General features: G+C 44.4%; 1 protein-coding gene across 5 annotated transcripts in view; it reads left to right on the forward strand.

The window, feature by feature from the left end:
- The first annotated feature begins 6,113 nt into the window (after window positions 1-6,113).
- Sptan1 (spectrin alpha, non-erythrocytic 1) overlaps window positions 6,114-19,375 on the forward strand; it is a 66,403-nt gene continuing 53,141 nt past the window's right edge. For 4 of the 5 annotated variants that reach the window (XM_034493692.2, XM_034493693.2, XM_034493694.2 and 1 more), the window contains exons 1-3: window positions 6,148-6,285; window positions 17,372-17,611; window positions 18,827-18,952. In XM_034493692.2, coding sequence (XP_034349583.1) covers window positions 17,375-17,611; window positions 18,827-18,952 — 363 coding nt within the window. In that variant the 5' untranslated portion in view covers window positions 6,148-6,285; window positions 17,372-17,374. Of the gene's footprint in view, window positions 6,286-17,371; window positions 17,612-18,826; window positions 18,953-19,375 lie in introns of all 5 variants that reach the window. The other variant, XM_034493695.2, reaches the window with a different exon arrangement.

Below are 19,375 nucleotides of genomic sequence, written 5' to 3' on the forward strand. Positions count from 1 at the left end.
TCACTTGGGTCAGGTGGCTAGACTGCATTCATTTTGGTTTTGTAACCTGGGTATGTCTCGCCTCTTAACTGCACACCTCCGTTTATAGAACAAAGGAACTGTCCTTGCTGTGCCTGGTAGCAGATTCGGGGTGGGGGTTTCACCTTGTATGTCCTGGAACTTGTCTCCCTCACTTGCAGGGCTACCTGGCAGGGCCCACAGAGAATGGTGTCCTCATAGCCTCCTGTCACATGCTCTTTCTGTCTACCCAAGCCTTGCAGATGACATCTGTTTTCCACAAACCATGGCAGGGAACAGGGTGGGATGTACCAACTTTGGCATAAAAAAGTGGATGGGCTCAGACCTTCCTCAGTCAGCAAATGGAGGCTGTGCAGGTTTCAGAAAGGCATTCCTCCTGGACACTACTCTCTGCTAGGAAATTGGCCTGTTCATAACTGGAAATCTGGTGCTAAATGAATGGGCCCACTCAAGCTGTGCAGCCCACAGTTTGCAGAACCTAAGCAGGACCCCATAGCGCTGTGGCTCTCCACCCTATCATAGTGTTGTTGCTAAGTGTACATGGGAAGTTCTGTATGTGGGCAAGTTCCTCTGTCAAAAATAAAATGAGAAGCTGGGGGTGGTGGTTCATGCAGATGATCCCAGCCCTGAGACGGCTAAGAGAGGAGAGTGAGACAGTAAGGTCTGCCTGCACAATGTAACAAGTACTAGGCTGAGCTGGGCTACACAGTCAGGCTCTGTCTCAAACAGATACAGTGTAAGGTTAGGATATTAACATGTACCAAAGTCCAGTCTGCTCTGGAGGCTGAAAAGGATTCCTTCATCCCAGGAGTTTTGTATAGCCTGGACTACACAAGGTACTCTCTTTGTGTCTGTCTCTGTTTCTCTTTATCACCAGAGTCTCTCATAGTCCAGGCTGGCCTCAAGCTTCTTTTTCTATTAAAAGGCAGTCTTGAACTTTCCTGATCCTCATGTCTCCAACCCCTCACCGCCCCCCAGGCTGGGACTACATGCTTTATGTCACAGTGCCCAATGCCCTAAGTGTTGTTTCTGTTTGTTTGAGTCAGGGTTTCTCTGTGTAGCTCTGGCTGTCCTGTGTCTCTTGTGTCGCTGGCTGTACTCACTTTGCAATCTAAAATGGCCTCAAACTCAGAGATCCTCTACCTCTACCAATGCCTTCCCATCGCTGGGATTGAGGGCATGTGCCACTGGTTAAGACTACATCTCTTAGATGTGGGTAAAAGGGGTTATGGAAAATCCCTGGGAACCAGCAGTGTAGTTTAGTGGATTATATGTTCAATGTGTATGAATCCCTGGTCTCATTACGTAAGGCAACATAAGATTGCCTTAGAAATTTAATATGTATATGAGTGTGTGTTTGTGTGCCAAATGCACTAACTGGTAAAGTTAGAAGAGGGCATCAGATGCCCCAGGAATTAAAGTGACAGCTGTGTGTGAGCCTCCATGTGAGTGCTGGAAACCAAGTGAAGGTCCTCTACCCTCTACGAGAACCAAGTGCTCTTAACTACTGGCCCATCTCTCCACCTATTTTTATTTTTACCATGGCAAATGTGGTCTCACATATAACAACACAGCATGCATTTGGAGACAACTTTATGGAATCCGTTCTCTTTTTCTACTTTTACGTGGGTTCTGGGGCTCAAACTCAGGTTGTGAGGCTTGCATGGCAAGCTCTTACCAGCTGACCCATCTCACCATCCTAAGAATACCCCTTATAGCAATTTAATATTCTTCCTTTGGATGTGATTAGCAGTCTTGGTGTTTGTCATTTGATGCTGGTTAATCCTAATGAAGTCTCAAGAACGAAGATCATTGGAAGGCTGGGTTTTTGATACCCACTAATACTGTAGCCTCAGCAGCCATGCCCACCAGCAGCTGATGGCGGTATATCCACACATGCATCAGGTTCTTCACCACAGAATGCTACAAGCTCTGTTACTTTGCAGCTCAAGTTCTTGCTCAGCTGCCTGTTTCCACTGCGCCTTGCCCTCATTCCTTGGGCCAAGTGCCCAAATTTTTGTCATGTCATGCATTGTCCTATATCATCTTAGTACAGTTTGATGATGTGCTGAAAATTCCAGCACAGAATTCCAGTAGGCTGCAGCCTTTGTTCTCAACAAATACTGTGATGATTACAGTGACATAATGAAGTTTAGACATCCTTTGGTGCCAGGACAACATAAGCCACAGAGCTGCTCACATGTCTGTCACACATGACTAATTTTTCCTTTTTCTCTGCCGCACTTAATGAATTTATTGGATATCCTGTGGATCTACAGAAAGCAGACAGGAGCTCTGGGCTTCGAGTAATGTGATGCACTTGCAAAAATACCCATTGTAACGGGGCTTACTAATAGTCCCTAAGGATTGCCAGGCTTCATTTATTAGATAATACACATTTAGGAGCTGGAGAGATGGCTCAATAGTTAAGAGCACTTGCTGCTCTTGCAGAGGACCCAGGTTTAGTTCCCAGCATCCTTCAGTTTCACAGCTGTAATTCCAGTTTCAGAAGATCCAATGCCCTTTTCTGTCCTCCAAGGGCACTAGGCATGAACACAGTGTAAGGAATCACTCATACACATAAAACTTTTGTTTTTTTTAATCAGGATGTTGGAAAAGCAAGTATATACTTTGAACTGCTCTGAGGCAGATGGCGTTGATCTGTAACTCTAGGAATGAAACCTAGGCTTCTCCTTTGAGAAGTACATGAGCTCCTACAAGAGGTGCTGACAACATCCCAGCTAGTCCTGTGCTTTTGAAGCAGGTAAACAGGTGCATGGAGAAAAGCAGTAAGTAACAGTGCCAAAGGGACAGCAAGCGGTACAAGCTTTTCTAGGTTCTGGAATGAATACTTACATCATCATTAGGCTATTCTCTAGATAATGGAAAGCGAACATTGTTTTTTGAGGTTTGACATGGCTTATGAAACTGTTCAAGTGTGTTTCAGCTTAGCAGGAAATCTGGGCATGATGGCACCACTTCCTGCAATCACAACACTGAAGCAGCTGAAGGAGGAGGATTGCCATGAGCTCGAGGATAGACTAGGCCACACAACATGAGACCTTAACAAAAAAATTGCATGTCATTAATCCCAGTACTCCAGGATGGCTCTCTAGGTAAAGGTACATGAGACCAAGCCTGATGGCCAGTGTTTGAACCCAAGAATCCACAAAGCAGAAGGAGAACCACCTCATGCACACGTGAATAAATGTAATACAAACTGTTTAAGGATATAGTTTACATGATAGAATATGTTCAGAAGTGCCCAGCCTAGATTGCCAGAACGTTCTCATCTAAGATGGAAACTGGTCCTTTCCCCTATCCAGTACTGTTATCTCAGACCCAGCAGCTGCAGATTCTAAGGTAAGCAGAATCATCTAATATTGGTCCTTCTGTCTGTTTCACTTAGGATAAGGCCCTCAGGTTTCACAGAGTCACTGTGTTTGGAAGACTTGTGTGACTGGCTTGCCAGCTCCCTGTTCCTGCAGATCTGGGGAAAGTCATTTTCTGGGCATGACTCTTCCCAATCAGCTTTACAGGGAGGAAAATATAAGCACTTGATTTTAACTTTGTAGAGAGAGTGCAGGATAGGGGTAGAGAGGTGGATAGGAGACAATTAGCATGTTTCCCCAACCAACAATTGACCTTTTGAACAGGGGATCAGGGCTAGCTAGAGTTTTAAGTCTAGGGTCTATAGTAATCGAGAGAAGCTTAGAATTCACTTGGATTCACTGCAAGGAGGCCAGGAGAGGTGTGGCCAAGAACATGGAGCGGAACCAAGATGTCACACTGGGCTGTGCTTGCTTTATTTTTTCCCTCTGAAGTTCTTTTATAAAAACAAGGCTATTATCTGCAAAATCCCTTTCTGATCCCCACACATAATAAAGTGTGAGGCATGTGCTGAAATTGGTGGGAGGAAGGGAAGCAGCATTAGAAGCCAAGAGACAGGGTGAGTGGGAGCCTGAGGATACTGTTATCCCGGCCATTCTTCTGATTAGAAAATGGACCAACAAGCAGGATTTTAGTTTCCCAATCAAAAGAGAGCTGATAGCTCTTGGATTTGTTTGGCATTTGGGAGAAACAGTAGAACCCCTATTTCTTTATTTTTATTTTATTTATTTATTTATTTTTGGTTTTTCGAGACAGGGTTTCTCTGTGTAGCCCTGGCTGTCCTGGAACTCACTCTGTAGACCAGGCTGGCCTCGAACTCAGAAATCCACTTGCCTCTGCCTCCCAAGTGCTGGGATTAAAGGTGTGCGCCACCACTGCCTGGCAGAACCCCTATTTCAGTATGGAGCCATGGAGATTAAATATCCACAGCCTAGAGACCCATCCTTTACCACTGAAGCATTAGGTCTTAGAAATTTTGGGCAGTTAAGTTATACTAGTCATTTTGTATCCAAAGCCGAATATATGAATTTTATATGTGCTGATGCTGGCTGAAGAGGTGGTTACTATGGTCACCATCAGCTGTTCTCAGGTGGTGCACACCTTTAATCCCACCACTCAGGAGAAAGAGGCAGGGGGATCTCTTGAGTTTGAGGCCTGCCTGGTCTACAGAACAAGTTCCAGGACAGCCAGAGCTACAGAGGGAAACCTTGTCTGGAAAAACAAAGAAAAAAGCAAAGGGGGAAAAAAAGCACAGTCCAGGAAGTAGCTTCTCAACCAGTTTTCTCTGTAAAGATGGCAGTAAATGCCTCCTAACACCTGCCTTTTTCCTCAAGATTCTGTGAAGCTGCTGCTGGGGTGCGTCCACTCCTTTTTTATCTTTCCACTCCAGGGAAAAAGACTAGGAATCTTCTTTCACTATCATGTCTACAGCGAGAGTAGCTCAGAAGTCATCTTGCAGATCGTAGGCTCAGCAGAAACCAAACTGCAGAGGACCAGGAAGCCTGGGACTGGGCCTCATCCCAGGTCTGGAGCAATGCCCAGTTCTTTATAATTATTTAAATAGGAGGGTGGCTTGGTAACCAGGAGGCTGATGCCTGGCGGAGCTGCAGAACTCCCAGTCGGCCTGGCTACACAGGAATGAGCTGGGTGCTACGCCAATGGTTGCCACACAACTGTCACCCGAAATGGAGGAAGGGAAAAGGCTTTGGCAGTAGGGGGGCCTGGGTATAGAGTTTGGAGCCAGGCCCTGAAAAGGGGTTGCGTATAGGGCAGAAATTACAGAAATTTTGTTTTCCTTTTCTCAGAAGTCTAGCATCCCCCTGCTTAACTGCTTATGTTCACATCTTAGCTTCTCTGATTGCTTCGTGCCTGACCTGGGGAGAGAGCTACCTTCTATGTCATCAGGATGCTAATTTTTAAAATGGGGAAGGCAATGTGTGCCTTGTAAAATTAGTGCAGAGATTCAAAACCAGAGGTAGCACGCACAGTGTCAGCTAAACAGCAAAGTTTAATTAATAGTGGGGAAAGAAATAGTAATACCGTTTATCATCTGGGATGAATACACCCTATTCTACTGGCAACAGGAAGAAAGATTGCTGAAGAATTCTCCAAATCCTGAAATAAAAGCCTTGTGCTACAAATCAGTCTTCCCCCCCCCCCATCCCCCATCGGGATTTTTTTTTTTCCTACCACCTCCTCAAACACGGAGCCCCAAATCAACTCATTTATTTTGGCCCCAGCCCCCACCAGAACAGGCAGACTTGGGTCTCCCAGCGCCAAGCCTCCTCCTGAGAAAGTGGAGAGAGGGAGCCAACATTCCAGTGAGATCACCCGAAAGGGACAGGGCGTCTTTCCGGCCAGGGCAGCAACATCCCCAGCTTGATTGCAGCGACGGGCCCCGCCCCGCCCTTCGCCGCAGTCTCGGAAGGGCTCCCAGGGCGGAGGGGTGCGGCACAGATTCTCTGCAGGGCGGACTGGGCGGGGCAGGATTGTTCGGGTCCCACGCCGCGGTGGGCGGATGCGGCGGCTCCTCTGCGCCGCGCCCCGCACCCCTCGCGCGCGCGCTCCCGTCGTTTGCCCCAACCCCCCCACTACCCCGCCCCGCAGCCTCGGCTCCTTCCGGACGCGCTCGGTCCTTTCCGTATTGCAGTGGAGCAGCGAGTCCCGCCTCTCGCGTCGCCAACCCGGCCACTTCCCTCACGCTCGCGCTCGGCCGCCGCGGGGGCGCGCGCGGCCGTTTATAAAAGCCGCGGTGCGCGCGCGTCGCCGTCACTATCCGCTGCGGAGCGAACGGCGTGAGGCAAGGGCCGCGGCGGCGCATCTTTTTCCTCAGCAGCCCTTAGCGCGGCGACTCACGCCCCTCACCCCCAGGAGCCGGTAAGAAAGGGCCGAGGGCTGGAAGGGAAAGGCCCGGGGCGGCCTAGCACCGGAGCAATGCGGTCAGATGAGCTGCGGAGCCTCGCGGGCGGCTCCGTGGGCCGCCGCTGCCTTTTGTGGCGCGTGGGCTGCGGGGCGCGGCAGAGCCGGGCGGCGACCTGGAGTGTCACGGTCTGCGGAAGGTACGCGAGGGCCCCTTCCTGCGCCCGCGGCCCCACCCGTCGCGGCAGGTGGCGGAGGGTGGTCCTCGGCAGCACCCACCCTCGAGCGCCCCCGCACCGCCCTTCTCCCGCAGCAGCGGTGCACGCACCCTAGGAGCCTGGCGTCTGCAGTGAAGGGCTCTCTGACCTTAATTTCACTGTGTGGCGGTCCTGGGCCCTCTGGCTGCAGAAACGGCCTCCTTTTTCTTTCCTGTTAATAAATAAATGTCTTTTCTCTCCAGTGCTGACCTGCTCCTGTATAATAGTTAGATGCGGCGCCGCTTGGTAGGAGGAGATCCAAATCCAATAAATAACTTAATAGCTTACCCCTCTTTTCTTTCTATGCAAGACATTAAGCCGAAGGTTTCTTTTTTTTTTTTTTTTTTTTTTTTTTTTGTCAAATTTTTCTGCTGTGCCAATGTGAAGTTAGAACAATCTTTTGTCTGAAGCTATCCCTGCAAATTAGATGAAATGCTTCTCAACGAGAAATTTGATTTTAAAATCCTCTCAGGTGCTGGAATTACACTCGTGCACGGACACACACACACACACACACACACACATATCAAGAGGGCTTCGATGTGTTTTAAATAAATATCCCAGAAAGCTAGGATGAGATCATTTCAAGCTACTACACTTTACAGGGTCTTTTTGACTTTCATCTCTCTGTCTCTGTCTATGTTTCTTTCTTTACAGGCTCTTACTTTATAGGCTCCGGCGGGCCTGGAATTTGCTGAATAGCTCAGGCTGGCCTCAAACTCAGGATTTTCCTGCCTCGGCCTCCCAGATAATCAGGTTTTTCTATATAGAGACCCAAAACATTTTAAGTCGTCTGTTCTTAACCTTGGTATTTTCAAAAAGCTAATTATCATGGCTGTCAAGGAATACAAGAAAGGCCAACCATATGAAGCATTTTAATAATGTGTTAAGAAATTGCGTTGTCATAGCAATTGGGCTTAAGTAAAACAGAATGTATCAAAGATGGCAGGGTGGGGGTGTCTTGTAGCCAGGAAACAGGAGCTTAAGAATAGCACCAGCAACAGTGGGTTACATGAAGCCACTGCGCCAAGGTTCCCACTCACACTAAATGTCTTAGATTTTAAAGGTCAAATTGAAGTCAAAGTTGGGAAAAAAATGTGCAGTAGTAGATCTCCTGCAGGAAATTAACAATAAGCCTTTTTTAGTAACTGGGCCATTAATTTCTCAAAGGGACTCTCCAAGTGTGTTGAACGTTATCCAGGGACCTAGATAGAAAGAATGGATTGGAAGGTTTGTCCTATCCCAGACAAATGTGAAACCGTTCTTATGGCAAACCCATGGCCTAGAGACATATTTTAGATACGCAATTCCATTCCCTCCTTTTTGAGACAAGGCCTTGATGCGTAGCTCACTCTGGATCTATGTAGTCAGTGTAGTTGATCTTGAACTCATACTTCTGTCAACAAGCCGGGCTGCTACCTCCCTTGACTTTACCCCCTTAGAAGAGAGGAGGCCTTGCTATGTGTCTCAAACTCCTGGGCTCAAGCTCAATTCTCCATCCTTAGCTTCCTAAGGAGCAGCTGCAGCCAGCTATTCTCTGGTAGTGCGTTTGGCCTTGGCTGTATGCTTTGTAGTAATCTAATACTTGGAGAAATCTGATGTCAGGTAATCTAATGAACAGGTTTAAGTGGGAAGAGCCATATTAAGTATATCTTTCAGTTCCCTAAACTATACTTTTCTATTTCCTTCTCTGCTTTCATCTCCAAGGTGGGGCCTCTGCAGATACTGGCTCTTAGGAATAGCTCTCCCAATCCAGTCTGTGGAATGTGCACTAAGGACAGAGGCTCTGAGGGCAGCTTACCTATGTTATCAACCCCCACTGCCTATTGGAGAGCTCCACTCTGCATCTGGGTGTGCTGCGGCTCGTCAGCTGTGGCCTTACAGGGGAATGCCATGGCCTGATGGCCAGTGCTGACTCCAGGAATGCAGAGGGCCACAGAGCTGGCCAGAGAGCCATCTGGCTGGAACAGCCGTGCATCGAGTGGCACCTTTCACATCTCCTGCAAATGCTGTTTATACTTGTTTTGAGTAGGAAATAATAGTATTTTGTAAAGGTACTGTACCAGCAAACTGGCCCAAGGTCAGTCTTTGTTGTTTGAGTTCCTTACTATACTCAGGCTTTCATGAAATCATCTTTTTACTTAATTACTTTTACAATACAAATGCCTAAACGCCCCAGGATTCCTATTTCATAAGAATGTGGATGAGAAGAGACATATTTATTTTTAAAAGAACATCCAGTATTAAAAACCAATCCTTAGGTAAACTGAGACCTGAGAGAGAGTGTGACTTGGCCAAGGCAGCACATTTAGGTGATGGTAATTGTCCATACCCAGAAGCCTTGGCTCCCTGATTACATCTCAGATTTCTGGTGGGATTCAGACACTGGGGCAGTCTGTATGCTGTTTGATTTTTGCCTGTTTTCATGTGTTTTCACAGATGTGTTCTCTTCACTTTAAAGTGATTCTATCCCAGTTGCCCTTAGAAGTGTGTTGTCTTGCTCTCCCCCCCCTTTAGAATCCACATTCCTTCAACATGTTGTCATCGTTTCGTAAACGCAGAGCTCAGGTATTTGACCAGCATGCAGAAAATGTGTTGCCTTTTGGATTTTTTGCCTGGCTTGCAGTGAAGACACATTGGTGTCCAAGAGGTTGAATGATCCAAAGGAGGGGAAGCCCTGCCGCCTGCATGACCTTTCTGTTAAGTAGAAAGGTTGGTGACAGTCTGGTTACATGATCAGAAGTGTTGTATCCAGAGCCTTCTGTTTTCTACCTTTCTGTTCCTCCTTAAGGCATGAGTTCATCAGTCTCTTATTGCCATCCTGCTGTTTGCATGTGATGTTTGCTGATTTTATATTGATGGCTGCTTGGTTCCTAAGAACCAAGGGAATAACTTTAGATATCTAGAAAAATTACCTGAAGACATACAATATAAATAGTGTTTTCCAGTTTGACAAGTGCTGTATACTGGGTTTGTCTTCTTTTCCATTGACTTAGCTCTTCCATAATCCCTGTGATGAAATGGAACGCAGTTTCTTTAAAACCAAGACTCTAGCAAGGTGTAGAGGTGCACATCTTTGATCTTAGGAGGCAGAGGCTGGCATCTCTGAAGGTTTCAGCCTAGTCTATATAGCGAGTTCCAAGACAGCCAGGGATGCACAGAAAAGCCCTGCTTTGAAAAACCAAACCACACATACACACACAAAACAACATTCTTATATGTTTTATGTGTAGTGTTTCAATGTTTGCTAACATTGAGCCTTTTTTCAAAAAAAGAAAAAACTTCTTAAAATTATCTTGATATTTTAAAGTGGAAGGTAAAAATTTAAGGCTTTTCTAATAATTATAGCTTACAAGTCCAAGGCAGGTCCCTTTTATAAAATGAAACCGGTTAATTATATAAGGTTTATAACCTTTCCTTGTCTTGAATCTTAATATATTGCACTCATAAACCCTTTTTATCTGAATTTTGCAGGTTGAAAGGTAAGTACCAGCAAGCTAGTATGTGGGGAGCATCAGAAGTAAGTTGCGCAAAGTTGCTCTGCATTTCTGGGTTTTGATGCAATGCAGTATGGAGCTCTTGCTGTCTTGATGCTGATGTCCTGCTCACCTCTGCAGAGTTGCGCTAACAAGTGGAACTAAATTAATCAACTTGAAGGCTGACATGGAGAGCCACAACCTTGCCTGGAATGTGGTTGAAGCAAAAGGATTGACTGTTTTCATCCATGGTGCCAAAACCCTTGTTTATGTACTGTTTACTGCTCTGCTTACTATCCTATCTGCGACTAAAACCTGTGGCTAAGCTGGTTGCCAGTTGGTTTGTTTGATCTGAGAATCAACTAGTACTCAATTTTGTAGGTGCTAACCAGTTCTTTGATAGTGTGTTCTCAGGCAAACCATTGTACATCTGTGGATGTTAGTCCTCTTGCTTTGCAAATCTGAGATTCACTAAACGCCGGCCTTGTAAGCCACAGAGAAAAGGTATTGTCAGTTCTGCACATTTGGGCCCTGACTAAACAACAAAACCCGAACTGATGAGTGGTATTTGTGACCTTTGCCTTGGGTGATTACAACAAATTGTTCCGTAAAGCCAACCGACTCATTTTTCCCATGAGTCCCTAAAATGCCTTTTTTTTTTTTTTTTTAACACAACAGAACAGCTAGTGTCCAGCCTGAAACCAACATCCATTTTATAGCATTCCAAGTCCTCCTGCCTCCATGATACTCAGCGTGTTTCAGTGGCTTTAAACACAAGCAAAAGCAAAGACTTTCATCTTCACATGACTTTTTCTTTTCTTGAAGTGCCTAGGAAATGTGTGTGAGGCTGTCCTAAACCACTCACTTACAGGTGCCAGATTTGTGGAGTCCAGAGCATTTGACCTTTGGTTTGAAAATGTTTTTATCCATAGTCTGTTTCTTAACACAGTTTGATTCTTATCCACTGTCTCTCCATGTTCCTACTGTAGATACATAGTGGCATGTAACTGCTTATAGATTAGTGAAGGTATTTTACAATTCGCCAAGTAACAAGAAGGGCCTTGCTGGGCGGTGGTGGCGCATGCCTTTAATCCCAGCACTTGGGAGGCAGAGGCAGGCAGATTTCTGAGTTCGAGGTCAGCCTGGTCTACAGAGTGAGTTCCAGGACAGCCAAGGCTACACAGAGAAACCCTGTCTTAAAAAAACAAGAAAAAAAAAAAAAAAAAAAAAAAAAAAAAAGAAGGGCCTCAAGCAGCTGTTTCTTGGCATTTGGCTGGCCTGGCAAACAAAGATACCCATGTAAGTCTCTGTTCAGAGAATCTAGCTCAGTTGATAATGTGTGCAAATTTGTGTTAAGCGTGAGGAAGAGGCATTTTTTTTTTTTTAAATGTATTTGAGTACACCATACCTATCTTCAGACACACTAGAAGAGGGCATCAGATCCCATCACAGATGGCTTTGAGCCACCATGCGGTTGCTGGGAATTGAACTCAGGGCCTCTGGAAGAGCAGCCAATGTTCTCAAGTGCTGAGTCATCTCTCCAGCCTGAGGAGGAGACATTCTTATGCTTACTGTATCTTTGGATTTTTTTTTTTTTTTAGACTTCATACCTTTAGAATCAGCTAGATTTGGGGCTGGAGAGATGGCTCATCAGTTAAGAACATTGGATGTTCCTTCTGAGGGACTTGAGTTCAATTCCTGGCACCCACATGGCAGCTCACACCCATCTATCTGTAACTCCAGTTCCAGGGCTTCTGATACCCTCATATAAACATGCATTCTGGCAAAATAGTAATGAACACATAAAAATAAATTTAAAAAAAAGAATCCATGAAATATGGCAGTAGCATAAGAATGCTGACAAGTCCTTTTTGTTCATTAGAGTAGAGGACATAGCTGTAATTCTTGTTTGATCCCCTGAGATCAGCTCACAGACCTTGTTTTGGTTTTTGAGACAGAGTTTCTCTGTATAGCTCTGACTGCCCTGGAACTCTGTTGGTACACCAGTCTGTCCTCAAGCTCAGAGATCTGCCTGCCCCTGTTTCTTAAATGCTGGGATTAAAAGATCCACCATGACCAGCTAAATGAAGCACTGATCTTAAACATACAAAGAATACATAGAACATTTTGTTTTCTCTCATTTATTCTCTGTATACATGGATTTGATTTTCAAAAATCAGAGTTGATTGGCAGCCTGGAGATAAACTGTTGGTTGGTTGACTCCTAGACAATCCCTCTGTTGTGGTTTTTAGGTAGTTAGTACAAGAGATAGGCTGGTAAGTTTGGAGATTGTTTCTCAATGGCACATTTCTCAGATTCTTCCTTCTGAGTGATTTAAAGGTGCTAATCTCATTAGGTTAGACACAGCCTGGAACATTCTCTGGTGTATGCCTTATCAGACTGCTGCGTATTGTCAGAGCAGGGGTGGGGTTCTTTTAGTATGCAGCTTTAGTCATGGAAGGAATTTGGTACACACACAGAGTTCCAGAAATTCCAGTACTGTTCATTAAAAAATATTTTTTTCATTTTGTCTGGCAATGATCCTTTTAGTAGTAAAAAGAAAATGGAAATTCTTGCAGGTAAATATGTCTACTAGGTAAAGAGAATAATAATTTTCAGTAATATAAGTAAAAAATCTGCAGCGGGAATGAGGTGGTGACTTTTATATGTCCAGCTCTGCAGAGAGAGCCAGTTGTCCTTGGCAGACGTCCCACCTTCTGACGTCAGCTGATCTACTGCAGGAAAGAAAAGTCCATTATTGCCTGACCAAAGTACTTGGTATAGAATTGACTCTTTCTACTTCACTGAGTCCACAAAGAGAGCCTTTTAGGTTGGTTAATCTCAGTGGGTACTGTCTGGATGGTCTCCCTGTTTGGTAGGGGCAGTCTCCTAACTAACAGCAGGCTAAGTCCATGCAGAGAGGCTCAGGTGGACTCTTCAGTATTCTGATGGAGAATGTTTGGTCCATCAGACAGGCTTGCTTCCTGATGTGATCCCCCATACTAGAGCTTGAGCATAGGGCCTTGCACATACCAGGCAAGCACTGTACCAGGGAGAGCTACCTCTCCCTAGAATTCCCAACCCCATCATTTTTGAGACAGGATCTCAACAAATTTTTCAGGTAGTTTTAAACTCACTGTGAGATCCTTCAGCCTCACCCTCTTGAGTAGATGGGTTTAGTTCTGAGCCACAAGGTTCAACTGCTAATGTGATTCCCGTGGCAGCTAAATGAGTTTTAAAATGTGAGTTTTTGTAATAGACAGAACAAGCAGCACACACTTTGATCCTGAAGACATGGTTATCATTCAGTAACTACTTAGTGTGGTCACTGCTCCATATTATAGCTATGCCTTTCCTGGGAGAACATGCTTATTAAGAAGTTTTGTGAGCAAGCAAATTAAATCATCATTTGATGGTTTTCTTCTTTTTCCTGTTGTATTTTTTGATGCAAGGTTTCTCAGTGTAGCTCTGTCCTAGAACTCGATCTGTAGACCAGATTGGCCTTGAACTGCCTGCTCTGCCTCCTGAGTATTAGGACTAAAGCCATGCACTTCCACTGTCCTTCTCTCCCCCCCCCCAACCCCCTTTACTATTTCCTGTGGATAAGAACAGTGGCAATGCATAAATCATCCGGTTTGTTTTGTTTTGTTTTGTTTGATGCGGTGTCTTTACTGGATAGCCCAGTCTTGCCTTCAGCTGGAAAGCATCCTTTAATAATCTCCCCAGTGTTGATCACAAGGCATGTGGCACCAACTTGGCTAGCTTTTAATTTTAAGGAACTTTGAAGGCCATTTTAAGAATTGATAGTTGTTTTCAGTTTCACCTACCTACAAAGGTCCAGAGCTGTGCCTTGCTGAGTTGTTTGTCTGAAGTCAGCCCGTGCTAGTGAAGAGTAGCTGCTTCCTTAGGGAGCATTCTGCAAAGCCCCACTGATTGGTGATACCTAGTTGAGTGTCTTATTAGCAGATTATTTGTCATTCTTGTCACAAATCTTAACATTTACCTTAGTAGTGGTTTTTACATTGTTGAGAGAAAGAGAAACATTATCCAGCTCCCAACTCTACTTCTTGCAAATGAATTTGTGAATTTGGTTGGTTATTTAGTCAACAAGCATATATGTTTATTTTGAGACAGGGTTTCACTATGTAGTTCTGGCTGGCCTAGAACTTACTATATATAGACCAGGCTGCCCTTAAACTTAAGAGAACCTCCTGCTTCTGCCTTCAGAGTATTGGGATTATAGGCATGTTACATAATACCTGGCTTAAAGTTTATTTTTTAAATTGCCTTTCTATATTTAAATGTTTAAAAACAATCCTTGTTATCATACCAAGAGCGTTAATAACATGTACTCATTTTAAGAACATAAAAAAATAAGGGTAGCCGGGCAATGGTGGCTCACGCCTTTAATCCCTGCACTTGGGAGGCAGAGGCAGGTGGATTTCTGAGTTGGAAGCTAGCCTGGTCTACAGAGTGAGTTCCAGGACAGCCAGGGCTACACAGAGAAACCCTGTCTCAAAAAAACAAACAAACAAACAAACAAACAAAAAGATGGGGCAGGAGAAATGACTCAGCGCTATTAAGAGCTGGGATCTGTACATTTCCTTCCCTCCTTTTTTCCCTCTCTCCCTTCTTACTCTTCTTACCATCACATCCCACAATAATAATAATATATATTTAAGATGTTTATTACATATGTATTTGTGTGTCCAGGGGGGGTGCTCCTGTGCCACCTTGTGCATGGAGGTCTTGTCAGAGTGGGTTCTCTCTGTCATACAAATCCTGAGAATCATGGAGGTCCACAGACAGCTTGTCAGAGTGGGTTCTTGCTATCATACAAGTCCTAAGAATCAAACTCTGATCATCAGGGCGGCAGCAAGCTGCTTTGACCAGCTGAGTCATCTCATGCGTTGGAGGGTTTTAAAAGACAGAGGAGAGTGTCTGACAAACTTGTGTACTTGGAGGCACATATGTACACATATAATACATGCACACGCAAGCGTGCACAGCCCAGTGGTGGAGTGTTGCTTAGCATTCAAGTGGCAGATGTCCTATACCACGGAAATCAGACAATTAAACAAGTAACTCCATAGAGTAAAATCTGAAAGACACGAAGCTACAGTTAAAATCCCCTCAAGTTTTCCCTGGAAGGTAATATCTTCATCAGGACACTGTCCTTGAAGCTGGTCAAAGTGCACACAGTTCTCACTGAGTGTTCTTTCCTGTGGGTGTGGACAGCACCCTCACAGGTTTTCATCTCAATCCTGAGCCTGCCAGACATTCCCTCATCCATTAGCTGCAACAGGCAACAGGACAGGGAAAAAGTTCCCAGGTATTTCAGGTAACACAGTTTTTATAGCTTTCACACAGTTCATAGAACAGTATCTGGAGGGGACATCAATGCTCATCTGCCCTACTTCATGTACTCAGGATCTCCTCTCTAGGCTGGATTTGTTTTCAGACAGTCTCATTCTAGCCTAGATGTGGGCCTAGTATTTGATATGTTTGCCAGACTGTGTCACTTGTAACAATCCTTTCGCCTCTTCCATCAGCGTGCTTAGATTTCAAGCACAGGCTACTATTCTTGACACAGGCTGTGAGTATTTATTGTGTATGTGAATGCATATGTCATGAGGGGACATGTGGAGACAACTTTGTGGAATTGATTTTCTCCCATATCTGTGTAGATTCTAACCATCAAACTTAGGCTTCCAGGCGTGTGTGGTACACTGAGCCATCTCATCAGCCCTTGTTTGTATTTTACGTGTACCATGTTTGTGCCTGGTGTCCATGAAGTCAGAGGATGGTATTGGATCCCCTGGAACTGGAGTTATAGGCAGTTGTGAGCTGCCATATGGGTGCTAGGAACCTAACCTGCCTCTTCTGGAAGAGTAGCTAATACTCTTAACCTCTGAACCATCTCTTCAACTCTTCTTGTTTGCTTTTTGAAACATCTATGTAACTCAGGCTGGCCTTGAAATCTCCATTCTCTTGCCTCAGCCTCCTGAGAGAAATGTGTTGGTGGTGTTGAAGAATCAGTTGATTGGTGGGGTATATGGTAAAGATTGTCATTTTAAGGTGGGAAAGGTCACTTGCCATTTTTAGCCACTCGAGGCATAATAGGAAAGGCAGCTTATACAGGGTCATGTATTGCTGAATTTAGAATTTTAGAAGCTTTTTGTTATAAAATTACATCTATTTTTCTGTGATCTTAAACGACTAGAGTATAAAATGGTTTCTTTTTCTCTTTGATGCTGGGATGGGATTGATGACCTTGCTAGGCAGTTGTTCTGCTGCTTTCTCTTCTCATGGTAACTTACTTCTTACAAGATCTAAGTAGCATTATCCTTGTTTCTCACATAGTAGATCAAGTTCTCTTCTTGATATTAAATTTGGCAAAACTGCATGTTTAACAGGGTTTAGGGGCTGGAGAGATGGCTCAGCAGTTAAGAACACTGACTGCTCTTCCAGAGGTCCTGTAATGGGATCTAATGCCTTCTGCTGGTGTATCTGAAAACAGTGACAGTGTAATCATTAAAAATAAATTAAATAAATAAATAAATAAATAAATAAGGGTTTAGTGAAGCCTCACTGTCTGTTACACCAGTCTTCACAGTTTCTGTGACAAAGAGGAAATCTGGTTTAAGAGTAAATTGGGAAATTGGGGGTGGGAAATGTATCTCAATTTTGTTGCACAAGACCCTGGGTTTGATCCACAGTACAGCATAAAACCTGGTGTCAGTAGAACATTCTTGTAATCTCTACACCCAGGATGCTCAGAAACTCAGGGTTATCTGTAACCACATAGCAAGTAGCCAGCTATGACATGAGACCTGTCTTTTAAAAAAAAGTCACCCTGATAGTGGTGACGCATGCCTGTAATCCCAGCACATTGGAGGCAGAGGCCAGCCTGGTCTACAGAGCAAGTTCCAGGACAGCCAGGGACCCCCTGTCTCAAAAAACCTTTAAAAAATAAATTTGAAAATCTGTAATTCAAAATCAAGATGAAAAGACTTTTTTAGTAAATTTATTAATTCTGCAAACATCGTTTCCTTTGAAACTTGAAGCCCCTTAGCTCTTCCATTTAAGCCCTTTACTTTTTGTTGCCATCAAAACCATCCTCTGAAGACCCCCCCCCCCAGAGTAGGTGACTGCTGTGAGCAGTAAATAACAGCTCAGTGGTTCTCAGCCTGTGGACCCTTGAGGGGTTGCCTAACACCACTACCATAGCTGTGGGTCATAAGGGCTTTATCCCTACAAGAGGCTACTTCATAGTTTATTTGCTTGGGTTTTCTGATTCCTTTCCTTCAGAGAGCCTAATTGCATTATGTATCTTGTCTGTGGAGCTTATTACTCATTCTGTCTTTTCAGAAAATGGATCCAAGTGGGGTCAAAGTGCTGGAAACAGCCGAGGACATCCAGGAGAGACGGCAACAGGTCCTGGACCGGTACCACCGCTTCAAGGAGCTCTCTACCTTGCGGCGACAAAAGCTGGAGGATTCCTATCGATTCCAGTTTTTTCAAAGAGATGCTGAGGAGTTGGAGAAGTGGATTCAGGAGAAGCTTCAAGTTGCATCTGATGAGAACTACAAAGACCCAACCAACTTGCAGGTATGTCTGAGCTACCAGCGGGTCTTGTCTGTCAAAAGCCAAGGGCCCAGAAAAGATTGGGTAGCTAGAAGAATGTAAGTCAGACACATTGTGAAGACCAACTCTGTCCTCTGAGAAGACCCCAGTATATGAGGGGGTGGGCCAGAGTAACAGGGGCTTGCAGGCATAAGATTTTCTTTTCTGCATACTTTGAACTAGTGGTTCTCAACCTTCCTAATGCTGCAACCCTTTAATACAGTTCCCCATGTTGTGCTGACCCCAACCATAAAATTATTTTTTGTTGCTATTTCATAACTGTAATTTGCTACCGTTATGAATCATAATCTGAATATCTGTGTTTCTAATGGTCTTGGTGACCACATAGGTTGAGAACTACTACTTTAAACTAATGGTTCATAAATTGCTATCTCAAAGCTACTGGAAGTCCAGGCATTTCCAGAAAACGTCTTGGTGGTTATTTTGGATTTTTTGTTTTTGAGACAAGGTCTTACTGTGCTACCATAGCTGACCTAAAGCTCAGTATGTAGACCAGGCTAGCCTCAAACTCAGAGATCTGCCTGCTTCTTCTGGTGTGTTTGTGGAGAGCGACAGTGTAGTCACATACATAAAAAAAAATTAAAAAACAAACAAACAAAAAATCCTAAAGAAATAGAATGCAGGCTGGGCAGTGGTGGCGCACACCTTTAATCCCAGCACTTGGGAGGCAGAGGCAGGCCTGAGTTCAATTTCTGAGTTCGAGGCCAGCCTGGTCTACAGAGTGAGTTCCAGGACAGCCAGGGCTACACAGAAACCCTGTCTCGAAATACAAACAAATGAACAAAAAAGACACACACACACAAAAAATAGAATGCAGGCAAGGTTTGAGTGTGACTTCTAAGCAAGTTGAATGTGAATGAGCAGATTAAACAGGGTAAGCACTGTAAGCTGGGAAAACTGAGTGTGCTCTTGTTTTTCTAGATAAAAACTGCTTCTTCATAGACAATAAATTTTGAGTCAAGTGTTTGCACCTGCAAAGTTGAAAGTGTTCATAGGCCAGGGTTGTAGAGATATAGATAGATATAGATATCAAATACAAAAGCTATGTGTGTGTATACATATATATGATGGATTGCCCGTCACTAGAGCAGAGGGGCCTGAGGATAAGGAACCTTTGGGATGGGGACAAGAGGAGTGTTGTGTGGTAATACTTGAGACTTACTTGTGTTCCACTACCAGGGAAAGCTCCAGAAGCACCAAGCTTTTGAAGCTGAAGTGCAGGCCAACGCAGGAGCCATTGTGAAGCTGGATGAGACAGGAAACTTGATGATTTCTGAAGGACACTTTGCATCTGAAACCATCCGGGTAAGTAGGAACACTTACCTGCTCAGAAGCCTCACCGCAGGAGCGGGGGAAAGGAGGGTGAGCACTTTGGAAGCTCAGCTTTTTCAGACTCGAGATACTCTATGTCTCCTAGTGAAATCCATAGATCAGGTATTATTATGATTCAAAGCAGGACTGGAAACCAGGGTTTGTGTATATGATAGGAACAGTATTAGTATTCTTGGAGTAGAGTGAGTCAGCATATGTTCATATGTTAAAGAGGATTGTCAGCCAGCTCTAGTATTTCCGAGGGTGATTGGTAACTTTGAGACAGGCATCTTTAAACGGGGCCCATTAGTTTTTGAGTCAAGAAAATAATTTTTCTATGCTTGTTTAATAATACCATAGTGTTAAGGGAGAAAGTACCCTTTTTTCATTGCCATTTTGATTTTCTCAAAAGGATAT

Source organism: Arvicanthis niloticus, chromosome 2 (genome assembly GCF_011762505.2).
Source record: "Arvicanthis niloticus isolate mArvNil1 chromosome 2, mArvNil1.pat.X, whole genome shotgun sequence".
NCBI classification, from domain to species: Eukaryota; Metazoa; Chordata; class Mammalia; order Rodentia; family Muridae; genus Arvicanthis; species Arvicanthis niloticus.